This window comes from Rhinolophus ferrumequinum, chromosome 10 (genome assembly GCF_004115265.2).
Source record: "Rhinolophus ferrumequinum isolate MPI-CBG mRhiFer1 chromosome 10, mRhiFer1_v1.p, whole genome shotgun sequence".
Classification (NCBI taxonomy): Eukaryota; Metazoa; Chordata; class Mammalia; order Chiroptera; family Rhinolophidae; genus Rhinolophus; species Rhinolophus ferrumequinum.
The window spans coordinates 31,639,903-31,658,177 of NC_046293.1; the positions used below are offsets into that span (position 1 = coordinate 31,639,903).

Here is an 18,275-nt window from a genome sequence, read left to right on the forward strand (position 1 = left end):
AACTCAAGGAGTTAGTAGACTGATTATTTCTGCAGACACTAGGAAAAACACCCATTCCCCTGGCTTTTCAGCTTCTAGAGACTGCATGCACTCCTTGGTTTGTATTCTCCCTAGCAATGGCACACTCCGACTTCTGCTTCTGTCATCATGTCTCCTTCTCTGACTCTAACTCTGACCCTCCTTGTGATTACCTGAGGCCCACCTGGATAATCCAGGATAATCTCACCATTTCAAGATTCTTAATTTAATTTTATCTACAAAGCCACTTTTGCCATATATGGTAACCTAGACACAGTTTCTGAGAATTGGGATGAACGTCTGTGGAGGGCCATTATTCTATCACAGAGAGATGGGACAACGTGCAAGGATACAATTCAGTTGGATCTCAGCATTCTTGTGAGGAAGCTGTGAGAGGAAGGTGAAAGCCGACAAGGAGGTCAGGGCCAGGTTGTCAGGAGCTAAAGCTGAGTCTTAGAGAGTAGAGAGGAAGTGAAAACAGTAAGAATAACAACGTTCCTCACCACTCTGGCAGATTTGGCCCTCCTTATTAGGCTGGGATTATGTTCTTTTTATTTTTTACCCATTTACATTATAACATGTAACATGCATCCAGAAAAATCTACCAAAGAAAGTTGGACAGTTGAAGGATTAATGATGATGGAGACACTCATGGAACGATGTAGTAGTTTCAAACGCGTGTGAAAATTCTTCACCACCCTCCCATCAATAAGAGGATCTTACGTCCCCCATCTTGAACCCAAGAGGGCCTTTGTGATTTCATCATTAAATAGAATTTGATGAAAGTGATGCTTCATGGCTTCCAAGTTAGGTTAGAAAAGGCCATGCAGCTTCTGCCAATTTCTCTTGTGATATTCACTAGGGGAGCATTCAGCTGCCATGTAAGAAACTGAGCTACTCTGAGTCTGCCAGGCGGAGAAACAACACAGAGAGATCAAATAGAGAAATGTCCAAGAAACACAGCTGTTCTGGTGCCCAGCTGAGGTTCCAGCCTACAGCCAGAATCAACCTCACAGTCTTGTGAGTGAATGACTCCAGCCCCAACCACCAAATGACTGCTTAAATCAGTAGAGACCTCGAGCAAACCACTGTAGGTGAACCCAGTCACATCCAGAACTGAGAGACAAGAATCTAAAATGACTGTTGCTTAAACCAAGAATGAAGAGATAGGCCACCTAAGCTGTCTGTATTTTCATTGTTGTATAGTATTCTATTATGTAAATATATTACAATTCACTTGTAGATTCCTCTCTACATAGACATATGGAATCTTTCCAATTTGGGGTTATTACAAATAACATTGCTATGAACATTCTTTTACATGTATGTCTCCTAATGCACACATGTTGGTCAAATGCCTAGGAGAATTTCTTGATTGTAGGATATCCTTGTTTTATTTTGTTTTTCTACACTCTGGAAGAGTTTGTATAAAATTAGTTTTATTTCTTTAATTTGTAAAGCCATGTAGGTCTGGAGATTTAATTTATTTAAGAATTATAAGCAAATTCACATTTTCTATTTTTTTCCTTGGGTCCGTATGTTAAGTTATAGTTTTCTAGGAATTTTTTTCTAATTTATTGGCATAAAGTTACTTATAGTATTCTCTCATAATCCTTTTAACATTTATAGGATCTGTTCACTCTTCCATTCTTCACGTATGTCATTTGCTGATCAGTCTTGTCATGGGATTATGAATTTTACTCATCTTTGCAAAGAATAAAATGGGGGATTTATTGATCCTCTCTATTGTATTATTTTTCTATCACATTCTCAAAAATCTTTATTATTTCTTTTCTTCTGCTTCCTTTGGTTATACTTTGCTCTTCTGTTTATAATATCCTGAAAAAGTTATTTCACTTGTTTATTTTCCTGTACATTTGGCCTCCAGGTATCCTATGATATTACTGATTTTTAGCAACTATGGACTCAAGAACATTGTGCTGCAATATTATTTCCAGGTTGACAGACTCTCAGCTGGAGATGATGTTTGCTATCGAAGGACAAGTGCCTGAACACTTAAGGAAGTATACTTAATTCCGAGTGAGGGAGAGAAGGCATCCCACACAGTATGGCACTCAACTTGTTATTGAAGGGCAAATAGGAGGTAGTGAGTAGAAATTGGGAGAAAGCTGTGCTAGACTAAGGGAACTGCAAGGACAAAGCCTCCATTACAGTTACATGCTTTCCTCTTCTTCAGTAGCTGATACAACTCAGTAACTATCTTCATTCAATGTTTGCCCATATAGAGCACAGTTACAAACTCACCAATACTAAATAAATATTGTTAAAAGAATAATAACAGAATCATTAGTGAATATTAACCTATGGGATTCATGTTGTTTTTTTAAAACCTAAAGGGATTGAAAGGTTGCATATGAAAAGTATTTAGCAGTGGTCTCATTTAGTCTTATATCTTACCAGTTTTTTTTCCTTTTAAAGAAATTAGCTCATTCTTCCAAAACATATAATTTATATATTTATACATTTTACACATAAACTACTAAACTAATAAGTAATAAATGTTTTAAAATTTGTAGAAAAGCAGAAAAATTGGAAAAAAGTTAGAAGTTACAAAATAAATATTAATGTAATTTTGATATTTTTTCCTCACTCCAATGTATAGTCCCACCTGAACCCCATGACAGTGACCTCTGGCTTGACAGAAAACAATCTTGGGAATCCTGCTAGTTGCCAGCTTGGGGACAAGCTCTACTGGTCACCTAGTACCACGACCAGGAGCACTGCCATGCCATGCTCATGGAGGATAATCAGGGAAACCTAATTTATTTCATTAAGTTTCAAGCCCTTTTTGCATACTCAGGAACATAGAATGTTGATGAATTTGAATGCTCTCTACTAATCTAACATTCTCTGAGGGTCACATCCACTCACTTAAGCCATAGTCAATGAATATGGCAGTTGTCTGGATGGGAAAGAGCTGAGGGCATGGTGGATGGGATTGTCATCTTTGCACACTGAGGGATGACTTACTGATTATATATACACGAAGCTGTTTTAAAGACTATGCCTATCAGGAAAACTGACAAGAGATCTGGTAACCATTAAAGTGTCTGGCTGAAGCCTATTTAGGCAGAGTCAAGTAAGTGCAAAGCGGAGAGGCTTCTGATTGCTGGTCCTAGTGTGAACAGGACGAATATTGAGATCGGTCTTCAGATGGCAGCAGGTCATCAATAGGGAACTCCTAAAAGTATTTGTCCACAGGATGGGTTCAAGTGTTAGCAGACTACGGTTACGAGAGAGGAAAGCAAAGGAGTCAGGTAGATACAGGTAGGGGAGACTTGCAAAGGTGCAATTTAAATGTAGTACAGCAAGAGTTAATGAATATTCTTGCTCATCACAGTCATTGCTGCATAGACAGATGAACAAAACCACCAGACATTGTGCTCACAGTTTTCATTATATTCACATTTCATAATGTGATAAATTAAAGTGCTATTGTGGAGACCCCAAGAAGAGAGGTTTTTATTTTGTTTTGTGTTGTTTTCATCTCTACTGTTAGTAACTAGGGAAAAGAAGGCTAAAGAAAGTTTAGGCACCACATTGTTTTTATGTTGGATGAATTAAGGTCTAGTATTTGAGTGGGCAAAAAAATAGAGGAGAAGAGGCATTTATATCATCAAACATGAGATACTACCGTGAAATTACAGATCCTAGAAATGCTCCAAGTGGGAATATGTTGCCATCTTCTAATACTGGACTTCCAAGGAGGGAATCACATTTTGTCCTCTACTAGTTTCATATGAAAGAAACCTGGTATTATAAGTGTGACTTCTCCTAAAGTAACACCCACTAATTAATTTAATTGAATTTTTGCACGGTGAGTATTTACAGTACAAAAAAAAAAAAAAAAAAAAAAACCTTCCTGAGTGTAAAACCTACATCTCACTTATCAGTTGTCCTTTCTGTACTACAAAAATAAAGTAGTGCTATATTAACAAAAGTCAAATCAACAAAAATTGAATGTGTGCACAGGCATATTAGCTGCTGCTTTTATAAACTGCTGTCTCCATCACTCAGCAAATGGGTTTTGGTTACCTATATTGTATATTCTCTGCCAGGGGTGCCAGAAGAGTACCAGGGTACAAAAGAGTATCAATTGTTTCAGAATAACTTGCAGAGGTTTTAAAAAAGTATGTTCTAAAGCTTCATCCTTAGACATGCTAGCTCTATAGGTAGAGGGTGATATCTAGGTATCTGTGTTACTTTTTCAGAACCCAAGTTGCACAGCCAAGATGCACAGCCAAGTTTAGGAAATTCTACTCCAGAAAGTAGAAAGCTGAATCAGACATGGTTGCTGCCCTAAGGAGATAAAGTCTTTGTCAATATTCTATGCTGATGTGTGCTTGTGGCCTCATAAAGTCTTCAATAACTTTCCACCTCGGATGTTTCTTTTCCTTATTCCTAAGGAACATCATGGATCTTGATACAATACTCATTATGCATATGAGGATAGAACAATAATAATTTGACAGGGATGTCATCAGACATGGATTAACACTAACCAGCAGTGTGACCTGACTAATCACCCAGGTTCTCTGGGTTACACAATGTGCTCAGCTTTCAATGATCTTCAAGTAGATTAAGATTTTTAAAGTTTTGTATTATTGATACAGTTCTTCACTCTCCTCATATACATTAACAAAGTGATCTACAAAAACATAAAATCTATAAAGCCAGGGATGTAACATAAATATTTTAATTAATTTAAGTGATATATAACTAGCTTAGAGAAAGTTTTTATACATACAGGAGTTTCCTCTTCTAATAAAATAAGGGATGCAAAGTAAATTTATAGTATTTGTGCCAAATATTCCTGTGATACGATAAGCCTCATTTCTAGCCCTAGAAAAATCCTTCTAAAAATACTTTTCTTCTTTCCTAGTTGCTTGTCATACATCAATATAAGAAAAGCAAATCCTATTATGTCCATACACAGAAATTCACATTCTATTTTCAGTTCTGTGGTACATTTATTTGTAACTATATAAAAATATTTTGCATCATTATATGTAACTTTTTAAAGATGTAAAAATTTTAATTGAGCACTTACTATGTATAACCCTCTCAAGTAAGAGCTTTAAATTGGTTATAGAGCACAAATTGGACAGATTAAAATAATGCAAAATATACTTTACTCTCAATGAGTTTATAATATGGTGACATATATGACATGAACATAAATAATATATAGCAGTGGGTGGAAAAAGGAGATAAAGGAAGTAGAAGATGCAGGCTGAATATGAAACTGGAAAACCTTAACTTGCTAAAAGCAAATATTATTATGTGACTTTCTAGGGGTATCCTCAATTGTAAGAAGTCTTGTTTTTGTGTCAAGGAAATGAGATAAAGAGACTGCTTTAAAGTCCAGTAACAGGTAATTAGGTAGCGGAGTCAAGCTAGATGGGAATTCTCTGGGGTCCGTCTAAAGACACAAGAGCAGCCCAGACAGAGGAGTGCCTATATAGCTGAGTCAGTCTCTCTCTCTCTCTCTCTCTCTCTCTCTCTCTCTCTCTCTCTCTCTCTCTCTCTCACAAATCTGTCAAAAAAAAAAAATAGACATAAATGGCCACAATTATAGACTACCCCAGTATCTCTTCTAATGAGATTTCAAGCACCAGTTTAAACATCCTAGTCCAGTGTTTCCCTGGCTTTTTTTGTTTAATTTTACTCTCTTCTCTCGAACTGATAGAAACTTTTTTTTTCCTTTCAGTATTTGCAGTTTCATTCTAAGAGTAAATTATAGTTGTGACAACAAGAATTCAGTTTGCTTCTTTAAATTCTGCTATGTTTTGGTGCAACTGTGTTGTGAACTGAATACGATCTGTATAAAGAGCAATAGGACTATGTGATAAAACTGTAGTAAAGGGTTGCAGTTGCTAAACAAATATTTATACACATTTGAGTTTAGCTGAGATATACAAACAGTAGTTGTTTGTAAATTTTATAGAGCCGTATTAATTGTGACTTTTAGCTCTTCTCAGTATTGTTGCTCATTTCTAGAAGTCCCTTAAAATAAGAAATGATATCACTTAAGAAATGATACCTGTTTTTTAAAGAAGAAATCAAATGTCAAAATAAATCCAAATGGGTGAATCCTATCTTAATAGTGAGCATATGTTTCTTGTTCCCTGCCTGTTAAACCCAGATGTTAATTACTACATTTGTCACTACATTGCTCTTTTCCTATTTGGAACTGGTTGAGATTATGTTGCAGGCAGGATAAATGTCATATGTGTACCATCAATAAAACCAAGATAATTTTTCAGAGTCTGGTAAAATACTGATGATATTTTAAAAATAGAATTATAAAAGATTCTTTAGAAGTTCACTATTTTTCATAGTGTCATTCTTCCATGTAACTCCAACACGAATATAATGGGTTGAACTACATTAAAGACTGGACATTCTGACCAGCTACTTTATGAAAAAGGCAGTAAAATACAATTGCTGTTCAATTTTGATTTAAAACTCTTAAGGGAATTCATTTTTAAATTCGCATTTTACAGCACTTCATAGTGTTTGAGAGAGAGATTTAGCTTATTGTTTTAACTCACTAAAACTAAATCTTGCAGCCAATTCTAGATGTTGGCTCGTCAGTTAATAAATGAGAATTCTTAATATGTTATTTTAAAGCAGGAAAAAACTTGATCTCAGTGTTATATTACATTACTTCTGATCTTTGCAAGTACTTTAACTCTCTGCTGTCTTTGAGAACAGAGTATGTTCATATGATATAGGAAAAACACTTAGGTTTTCAACAACTTTGAATTGATCAACCATTTCAAAAATTAATAATTTTAAATTACAAATGACTTAATAATGTAATTGGCAAACAAAATATTAAAAGAGCTCTGAACTTAAAATATAAGCTGATGCAGATTTTAATTTAAAATTGCTAAATGGCTTTCAAATTGGTCTTTATTGAATGAATTTTTAATTGAACAGCACATTATTGGACATTAAAAATCTCATATTAGTTAGATAAACATCTATTCTAGCAAAGGAAAAATATATATAACCTGATGGAGCATTTAATATAGCCTAATGCATTTTCCTGGACCGTTGATATCAGTGACCAATATCACAACAAATCCCAGCCATTTACTAATTTATTCACCAAATACATAATGTTCTACATAAAAGTGATGTTCCAGATAGTTAAAAAGTGTCAGGGCAAAGGTACTAACCAATTAGGATGAATGCCAACTACTTATCCACCTTTATGGCCATACAAGCTTGCATTGATTGGATATTTGCTCTGTTGGAGAAAACTGTAGGAGGAGCCTTAGGGAATGGAAGCAAACAGGAGTCTGGAGCTAAAAACACTTAAGTTTGAGTTGCCTATGAGACTTGTAAGTAGAGATGTCAAATGGAAAGTTGAATGTCTTGAGGGGACAAGACAGGATGGAAATATAAATATTGGAGTTGTCAACAAATAATTGTTTTTCAAAGCGATGAGACTAGATGAGATTATTTAGGGTGAAAATGTAAATATAAAAGAAGTCTGAGGACTAAACCATGCAGCACACCAATTTTACAGTTTAAGAAGATAGAAAAGCATCAACAAAGGAGACAAAAGGAGCAATCTGTTGGAAGCCAGAAGAACGTAGTGCCTGGAAGCCAAGAGAAGAAATGATTTCAAAGAAGAAGGAATGATCAGCTGTTTTAAATGCTACTGATGTGTCAAAATTTGAGAATTGATCACTAGATTTAGCAAAATGGGCATCATTGGTGAATTTAACAAAATCAGTTTGATTGGACTATTAGAGACAAAAACCTGATTAGAATGGATTCAAAAGAGAATATGAGGAAAGGAATCTAGTATAGAAATAGAAAACAATTATTTCAAGAGCTTTGCTCTAAGGATGAACAGGAAAAATTATTGTGTAGGACAATGTAGGTCAAGGATTTTGTTTATTGAAATACGTAGATTATAGCATATCTGTATGCTGGTAGGAAGATCCTTTGAAGAAGCAAAACTTGAAGATGCAAGGGAAAATTAGAACTTAGGAAGAAACCAAAATGGTGACCCTGAGTAAAGAAGAGGTCATGGGATCTAGTGCCCAAAGCAGTCTCAAATTATAGCATGCAGTCCACCCATGTAAAGAAAGGGCAGAGGTGAGATAAGATGATAGATGTGTTGGTGAAAGCTTATAGAAATTCTTCTGTTTGTTTCTTTCTTTTTTCTTTTCTATCAACAAAAAAAACCAGCCTTGAGCAGATTGAAAGAGATGGAAAGTGTGTTGGCATTTTGAGGAGTGAGGATAAGGTATTATTACATAGTCTTGTAGGTGAATAGAAGAATAAATGAACTAGTGATACGTGTAGAATTGCCAGAAGATCCTGAACACCAACTTGAAAATAGTGGTCATAAGGTAACAGTAAGACCAGTAAGTGTGGTTGAGTACTTTTTCTCCAGCAATATTCAGCAGGCTTGTTACAGTTGCAGAATTGGCAGAGAGTAACCAGAGTTGGGTATTTTGCCAAGTGAATAATAAAATAAGGGAGAGAGGGCCAAAGGAGTTGAAAGGAGTATGAAAGGGAGTTATTGTAAGTATTAGGTTGGTGCCAAAGTAATTGCAGTTTTTGCAATGATTTTTAACCTTTTAAACCACAGTTAGTTTTGCATCAACCTAATATCAACCATGGGAACCAAACTGGCTGAGGAGGGACATGAGAATATGAAAGGGGTTAGGGCCAGTGAAAAGGTCTTAGAGTCAACAGATTGTTTGAGTTTTGTAACTAGAGGGTATGAGCTAGAATGAAGGGAGATGGTAGTTGTAGACTGGAAGGTTAGAAATCAAGATAATGGAAAGACTTCAGTCACTGGTCAAGACAAAATCAAGGAGACAGGAGTGAGTGGCTGAGTAGGATGGAGAAGATCATTGTACGAGAGGAGTTTGAAAACAAAGAATCTTCCATAAGAAAGGATGATTTGTGTGAATATTACAATAACTGTGAGTTATGATGAATACCAGTAGAGAAAATACAATATTCCAGAGTTAAAAGTGTTCAAGAAATGAATGCCAATGACCTAGATTAGAAATCAATAGACAAGTGCAACAACAAAGCAGAAAGGGTGGTATAGTCGGTAGACATGATATTCAATGCAGACATTTTTATAAAGGAAGAAAGAATGAAAGAAGTACAAGGAGATACAAGGAAGATACCTACCCCACCACCAGGATGAGGGTTACAAAGAGAATGAGAGAGAGCACAAGTACCATTTCATAGACTTAAAAAGAAAGCAGAATGGAATGTTCAGAGAATACATTATGTTGAGCATATGAGGAATTTTGCTGATGATACGCTCCAAGAATAGCTGCTGGTTTTTTTTCTTTCCTCCACAATGCTGCACTGTCATCTTTCAAAAAAAAAATCTGATCATGATGCTTTTCTGTTTGAAATTGATCAGTAGGTCACAGGAGCTTTACGTTTATGCAGAAGACTGGCATCCTCTAGGACTCCTATAAGCTCTCTATAGCCACATCTCCCACCTGTTTCCATATTCCCTCTGCACGTCTGTAAGCCATTGGCAGGGGTATCACAGATGGGCTTGGGCTTACGGATACACCCTATCAGGGTTGGGTTTTTTTTTGTACTAATTTTAATTAGTCAACCACTTATGCTAGCTGGTGTTCAGTATTCTCAGTTCTAGAATAAAGTAATAAAGTAGTCACATTCAGATGTCCCCCCACCCCCCGGGAAACAATGACCATTTGAAGAATTAAGCAGAAAAGCAACATGCTTCATAATGTAAGAATCTTCTAGGTATTTCAAGACATGTAGGATAAATGGCCTTGCCCATGAATTGCCAACTGTACCCTTCAGTCACTGAGACAACCAAAAGCATACCCACACAGTTTCTAAACACCTAGTATGGGGCAGCTAGATAAAATACAAGCTGCCTAATTAAATTTGAAATTGAGATAAACAAATAATTTTTTGTATAATTATGTTGCAAATGCTGCATGAACACCCTCTGTTTTTATTTGCTATAGCTGCCAGCCCTACACATGGGGAGCCATGCTAAGTAGAATTATACTTAAAGACAATGTAAAAATGGCACCCTCAGCATTGCTCAATATATAACCTACACAATTAAATGTAGCCACACTGCTTAGGGGTCAATACAAACCCAGCTAAAAACACTAGCCCATGTAATTAGTGAGAGCAATTGTAGGACTAGCATTTCTGTAATTCTCCAAAGTACCCAGTGGGGCAATGTGCTAAAAAGCTGCAGGATGCATGCACATAAGTAAAGCCCAATCTGAGAAAACATTTAAATCGATTATTTTGAGACCCAATATTACTTTTTCTACCTTCTTCATTTTTTTTTTTAATTTCTCTCTACATTGACACTAGGTCATATTTGTCCTTGAGAATGAAAACAATATTGCTACATTAAGGAATTAGTATTTAGTATGTCACCCTCACCCAAAATTAAGGAAATGACAGTGTAAAAACAGTGAATAATTAGCTATTGGTGACATTTTAGACACTAATTGGGAAGATATTCTGCCTACTACTGAAGTTTAATAACCACTGGGTGGTGGGGTCAAAATGTCACTAGAGAAGAATAATTGACGAGTTGTAAAAAGGCCAAAGAAGTTCAAGTTTCCTTCACCAAATTCTGCACAGACTGAAGTTTAAGCTTTCAAAATAAAAAAATAATAATAAAAAAAATCAATTAAAAACCTTGATTTGGTCAGCTCCTGAATATAGACACATTTCTTGAGGACACATTCTTATTAAACAAGGTCATAAGAGAATACATAGAGATCAAAACTGATAATTAACTAGTTTACAATGATGCATAAAACTGCTACATCAATAAGAATATTTGCATTAGAAATCCAATGTATTCCATATCTGATGACAGATCTGTTTCTGTTAACAAATATTTATTAAGAAGAAATACTGTATTAGGCATGAGTGAATAAATGATAATCGCTGCTCTTGGTATCTCAAAGACTAGGTTAACAAGAATAGGAAAGAAATCCTGTGATAAACCTTGGGCAAATGGGGGGATAGGTGTAGAAAGGATGGAGAAAGAAGTATGTAGGAAGACAAGGAGGTAAGACAGCATGACACACTTGAGGAAATAAATATAATTTAGCATAGTTCAGCATAAAGTACTAAAAGAGAAATGGAGATAGGTGAAGATAGGGAAATGAACAAGATCCCAATTAAGCTTTGTTAAGCAGTTGCTGTTTTTCTTAAGAGCATTGGGGAGCCATGTTTTAAGCAGTTAATAGATTTTTATTTTGAAAGATTAATTTGGCAATTGTGTAGAGAATAGAATGGACTATAGGGTTGTAGGATAAGAGCTGGGAACCCCTGCTGGAACTTAAATGAGAAGTGATGATGCTAGAACTAAGAAGATGGCAGTATACCTGGAATGAAGAAATGGATTGGTGACATATTTATGAGGTGAAATCCATAGGACTTAGCAATTAATTTTATGTGTGAGGTAAGGGAGAAAGGAGAGTCCAAAAACGTACACGTTATTTTGAGCCTGGATACAGGAGAAGTAGCAAATTGAGGGGAAAGAGTAGTGCCCTTTAGGGTTTCGTTTGTCTTTAGAACAGTCAAGGGAGACAATAAACAGGCATTTTGATATAGAAGGCTAAGGCTCAGGAGATAGATCTGGGATAGTTTAAATGTGTACATCATACAGAAGCCACCAAGAAGCATAACATCACCCAGAAAGAATTTGCTGGAGTACTGAGATGCGCCTAGAAGTGAGAGACACAAAAACTTAAAGTATAAGCAAAAAGAAAGGATCCTGAAAAGAAGTCTAAGAAGAGGTGGCAGGTCTAATGGAAGAAAAACGGAGAGGACATAGCAAAATAACCAAATGAAGAGTATTTCGCTAAAAATGAAGTATGTATATAAGCCAAGAAAATCCCCATTGGATTTGGGAAAAAGAGAAAGTTTGTTCGAAATGATTCTTAAAGGCATTTTCAGAGGACAATTAGTGGCAAAACCTGAGTATGGTAGATCGTAAAGTGAGTAATAGTTGAAGAAATAGAACCAATATGAGTGCTAACAACTCTTCCGAGTTTGTTTGCATTGAAGAGAAAAATAACTCTAGATTTGAAAGCTGCATTACTGACAAGAAATTATTTATTTGTGAATATATTTTGTTTGATTTGATTCATCTGTTTGCTAGTTGTTAAAGTGGAGAGGGTTGACCATACTTTATGCTGATAAGAAAGAAAGGAAGATGAACATTAATTAAAGTATGATTGGAATATTCTACAAGGTTCCTGAGGAGGAAGAAATAGTATCCAGGTCATAGACGAAGGTTCAGCATTGGATTGCTAAGGCCACCGTAACAGCGTACCACAAACGGGATGCCTTAAACAACAGAAATATATTGTCTCACAGTTCTGGAAACTGGAAATCTGAAATCAAGGTGTCTCCACTGTTGATTCCTTCTGACAGCTGTGAGAGAACAATCTGTTCCAGGCCTCTCTCCTTGGCTTGTAGACGGCTGTCTTCTCCCTATATCTGTTCATACATCTTCCCTCTATGAGTAACTGTTCAAATTTCCCCTTTTTAGATGGACATTGGTAATATTGGATTAGGGGCACACCTCCACCAGTATGACCTCATCCTAAATTAACTAATTACATTTGCAAGTACCCTATTTTCAAAAAAGGCCACATTTTGAGGTGCTATGGGTTAGGACTTCCATATATGAATTTGGGGTGAATACAATTCAACTTATAACAGGTTGGAAGAGAAATACTTCTTTCATTACAAAAAGGAACGAAAGATAAAAGTTGGCTTTGTGAATCTATAGATTTTGCAGCAGGAAATTTAGAAGTTTCCATCTGCCTTTTATTTTCTCCAAAGTGGAGACAAAATCATTAACAGAGAAGGAGCCAGATTTGCAAGTTTATGTTTCCTGGGGGACATTTGAAAGAGCCATTGCACAGAATGAGAGAGAAGGCTGGCTAGGGAGAATGTCAGGCAGATTTGACATCAGCCTAAGGTAGTCAATGGAAATAATCATTTAGTGACGTCCTGCAGATAATAGTATAGGCTCTCATGGAGAGAGCTGCTTTGGTTATACAGGTATAATGGCTTAAAACAAAATGTGCCAGTGTCACTAAGGAAAAGCTATTCTCAGATTCACTAGCTAGCCCATTCACTTGGAGCCCAAATTAAATGTCAATTTGTTTGTGATCATTCCAATTTAATAGAGAAACATACTCATTTCTCTGCACTAAAATATATATATAACTAGAATTTCTATTATAAACATTTTATACAATCTGTTTCCTCCACTAGATTGTGTTCTGAGGAAGGGGGTCACCTTATGCATCTTTCTGTCTCTACATATCCCCTAACATTCCTCAAAGCCGGGGGTGTGGTCAGTACTCAGTGAGCATGCCTAGAATTGAACCTTGAAGAGTACTGGTTAATCACTAAGTGAACACCTATGTCCTACTGAGATTGATTTTTCTCCCAAAGCTTTGTCCATTTTCTATAAAAGTAAGGAATGAGATTCATGCATAATTGTAAAATTCAAGAATATAAACATTATGGTAATCTCCAAGAACAGAGCACATCACAGCTTCTTGAAGAAATGTAATCAGACATCTGAACTCTTAAAGTTTAGTTTAACTTATGGTAAAATTATAGCATTGACTTAATAAATATACTAATATTTTTTTCTCTTTATGGACTCTATAACAGGTATCTGTTAACAAATAATTATATATTTTGGGTCAGTGTTTTCATATACCAGTGAAAAGGAATGATAAAATATAGGATATTAAGAAGTATTATATGTTGTGTTGTTTTTCAGAGTGATTGCACACTTAGTTTCTTCCTCTCTGAGCCTGTGCAACAAACAATTGAAGAATCATCACCTTTGGACGTAGGCAAGTAATTTTATCATCATTATTACTATGCACAATTATTGGATTTCAATATAATTGTGCAAAAAATATCACAACTATAATCTTTTTTCAATTTTCAAATTAAAATAACTTTTTAAGAGTAAGGCTTTAAAAGTCTTTTCTAACCATTTCCAAAGCTTTTTAACCCCTTAGAATAAGTTTTTCAAGTTAAATAAAACTCAGATGTGTTTGTCCAATTATGACAACTATGTAATATTACACTAACTCTTTTCAACTACTTGTGCATTGAGATGGAATTGTATGTGAGAGATGGAGTTCCTGTTTTCCCATGTAGGTAAATCTTGCAGTTTACTCAGCATCTTAGGAAGCAACAAAAAATAAATATTAGGCAATAATAATGATCATGAATTATCTAGTGGTTTCACTCTTATCTTTTAAAGATCAATAATTACTTTATCTCCCTCATGAAGTTTTCTTTTATTACCAGGATCCCAAACTAGCCCAGCATAATTATCCATCCTATTCTCCACCAAATGTGCATAAATTCTAATTAACTTTTCTATCATTTCTTTTAGATTGGCAGAGACACTTCAAATGTCCTATCAATTTTAAGCATTTGTAATTTAATTCCTTTGCCCATGGCCATCCAATAATGATATTGGTTTTTAGCTCACACAAGACTTGCAAATCTATTATTTGCTAGACCTCAGTCCTCTTTCGTTTGCAACGCCTCATTTTCATTTTATCCAATCCACCTTCTGATTCTCTCCCTTTAAGATTAGGCCCATCTGCTTATAATCTCTGCTTGTATTTGACATCCTAGTTACTTACCTCTTAGGTGTATAATTCTGTACAACCAGATCAGGTTGTATTGTGTAATTTTTTATTAAATTGTATATTTATGTTTGTGTCTGCCTTGCTTCTCTTAGACTGAAAGCAACTTTAAATCAAGTTCCCTAATTCCCCACTATACATTGCTCTGTACTCACAAATCCTAAATTAATGCCTGAGGATTGTACCTCTCTCGTTCCTCCCACATTTTACTCATTTGATATCACTAAGATACTTTGCTTATATAGCCAAACCAAACCATGAACAATATTTAGTAAGTGATTTCTTACATTTTATAGCACATAAAAATAATCATGTCCATAATTTAAAATATATCTTCTTTATATTGTCATAGTTCACAAATATCTAACAATTATCTTTCTTTTAAAAATACAATTAGCTAGGGAGATTTTTCACAATCAATATTTATAAACTTGTATTAACCAAATTTAAAAAAGATAAAACATAAAGTTGCAGATTTCTAGAGACGTCAGACTTTAAAAAGGTACTAGGTTGACCTCTATTCTCTCATTAAAGTCCTCAAAGAACATTGTTTCAAAAAGTTAAACTGTACATCACTATCAAAGTTTTAATTTTGCTTATAGTATTTCTGCGTAAGATGTTTTAAAATATATATACACACACAAAAAAGGTATTATTATTGTAAAATCTAAAATGGTTGTTTGAGAATTAATTTTTTCTGGTTTGCTTATTTCTTACTACATTATAACAATACTCATGATTTTCTTTGGTAATTATGATAGATAAAACATTTGATAATATTTTTAGATATAAGCTGCATATGAAACACAGCCTATTATCTTAAAACAATAGAACACATCTAATCAGAATATGCGAACAATTACAAGAAACAATGATTAGCAGGAAGTTTTTCCTTACATTTTTAAAATTACTTCCTTTCATACTTCTGAATTCTTAACTTTTATCATGGGGTCAGTTAGTTCTAAACTAGAAGCACAATATTTAGTTCAAGCACTATTCTTATCACTCAGTTGAAAGTTTGAGCTTATGTTGTTAAATGATTAGTAGATAAATGTATTAAAATATTGGTTTACATAGGATGACCTTAAGCAAAAATCCCAGACTTCACCATTTTACTACCCATACTAATAAAATGAGAGAATAGATTCGGAATACCTATGTATGGAGGCACACGACTTATAAAGATACTAGTAATAATTAGTAATCCTGGATCTGGGAGATAGTAATGTTCCTTTGCCTTTACACACTAACGGAAGATGCGTTGGTAGACCAATAAAAGAATTTACCTTTTTCAAGTGCCCATCCAATCATCTCTCTCCTCTACTTAACATTTTCCTTGGCTTCCCATGGTCCCTAGGCAGGGCCAACTTCAGGGGCCTGTAACCTGAGCAGTCACACAGGGCATGGTGCTTACAACAGTCCTACACTGCACTTGGTTTAATCCTCTGCTGTCACAGTCTTGAAATTCTTAATAATTTTTGTAAAAGGGACCCCACATTTTTATTTTGCGTTTTATTTCACTAAGCCTCAAAAATTATGTAACTGGTCCTGTCCTTAGAATAAAGACCAAAATCCTCATAATGGCATCCCAGCAAAATTTGGCATCCACCACTTTCCCTTTCCAGTCTGGTATCAGGCCCTTCTCCATTTTGCTTCATTTCTTTTTTCAATTCTCAACTAACACAAGCTCCTCAGTATCTCATAGATGCAATTTACTTTGCCTGGACCACATGACACCTATTCTACCTTCTCCCTCATTTTTTGCATCTTTCAGATCTCATCTCAATTGTCCTTGCCTTACACTCCTGCCATGTTTTCCCTTCAGAACTCTTATTACAACAATGATTATGGCTTGTGTGCTTCTTTGTAGACTAGAAACCCACGAAGGCATAATCCATTGTGTATGGCTCACCACTGTATCCCCAGAGCTTAGCACAGCATCTGGCCTACTCTAGATGCTCCATAAATAATTACTGAATAAATGATTCATGATAGAAAGAAAAACAATGGAAGACATATGGACATTCTCTACCAAGGTAGCTTGTTGTTTTTATAAAAAGGACAAGAGAGAAGAAACCAAAATCCAAAATCATATGACTCCTCCCACACTCATCACTTCATGTGTAAATGCCTGGGCACAAGGAACTCAATGCCTCCCAACTACTAGAATTCTCCTAAAATTTCACTTGGAAAAACAATCTACAAATTATCACATTAGATATTATGGACACCCCACTCAACCAAGGCACTAATGAAAAAGTTGCTGGATTTTATTGTGTATATCCTTTAACTCTCTAATGACATGATCCTCTATATTCCACTGAGATTAATACAGCCCCATGCCAAATTATACCTCCACAAAAAAAAAAAAAAAAAAAAAAAAAATTATCCACCCTCCACTAGCGCACAACTCTGACACACAAAAGATAAGATTTTTGTCAAGGTATAGAAACAACATAGGTAATGAAGTAGAACATGATCAAAGACAACAGTTGTCAGGGATAAGAGAATGAATTAATGAGCTTGTTTACAAATGATTGCAAACAGGAGGTTTCAACCATTACTGCATAAAAAAGTAGAGATTAATCAGTAGAACACAGAAAATAATAGAATCACTACCTCTAATTTGAAATGTTAATTTAAAAGAGAACTTGAAGCCACGCAGTCTCCATGGTAGTGTCCCTCTGGTTAATGTTCTAGCTACATGCTCTGGAAGAGCCCAGATGAATTATCCACAGGTTGAAATATGTTACCGAGGGCTTCAGTTTAAATTTTAATTATATAGGGCAAGAAGTGGAGGGCTAGGATTACCGAGAAATAACTATACTTGTATTATTTTTGAAACGTTAAGTTGAAATCTTTAAAATATTATGTACTTTGCTATATTTTATATCATGTAATATCATGTTTTTCATTAAAAAGTTATTTTAGACTTTTACTTGTGGCTGATGTGGGAAGAAAAAGATGAAAAGAAGACAAGAGTTAGAGGACTTTCTCTAATTGTCTCTAGGTGTCAAAGGATATTGCTGAAATCTAACAAATGAAGCAATAAGAAAATCTTAGCATATGTAATAACAGTGTTAGAGAAACACTAAGAAAGATCACAACATTGACTATAATTGGGTGGTAAAAAGTAGAGTGAGGAAGATTATGCACACTAATTTTATCTTTACTTCTATTAGGAAACAGATAATTGTCAAAAGAAATAAAAGTCTAAGAATATTAAATAAAAATAACCACTAGAACAAAAATAAAAGCTTTCCTAAATATCAGAAACACATAAAAATAAAAACAAATTACTTAGTAAAAGACTTTCTTTAAAATCCATAGAAGCAAAAATGTTATATTCCTTTAATAACAAAATAATTAGAACAAAAAAAATCTCTATTATATCAATAATTATAATGGGCTTAACTCACCTATTAAGCAAAAAAATTCCAATTGGACTAAAAATTTAAATCATAACTCTATACTTTATGTATACTTTATGGAAAACACACCTAAAACAAGGTGATCTTAAAAGAT

The 18,275-nt window shown here is 34.9% G+C and overlaps 1 protein-coding gene across 3 annotated transcripts in view; it reads left to right on the top strand.

Annotated features, from left to right (window-relative positions):
* PIK3C2G (phosphatidylinositol-4-phosphate 3-kinase catalytic subunit type 2 gamma) overlaps positions 1–18,275 on the top strand; it is a 272,726-nt gene that overhangs the window by 226,595 nt on the left and 27,856 nt on the right. For all 3 annotated transcript variants that reach the window (XM_033116158.1, XM_033116160.1, XM_033116161.1), the window contains one exon: positions 13,862–13,937. In XM_033116158.1, coding sequence (XP_032972049.1) covers positions 13,862–13,937 — 76 coding nt within the window. The remainder of the gene's footprint in view (positions 1–13,861; positions 13,938–18,275) is intronic.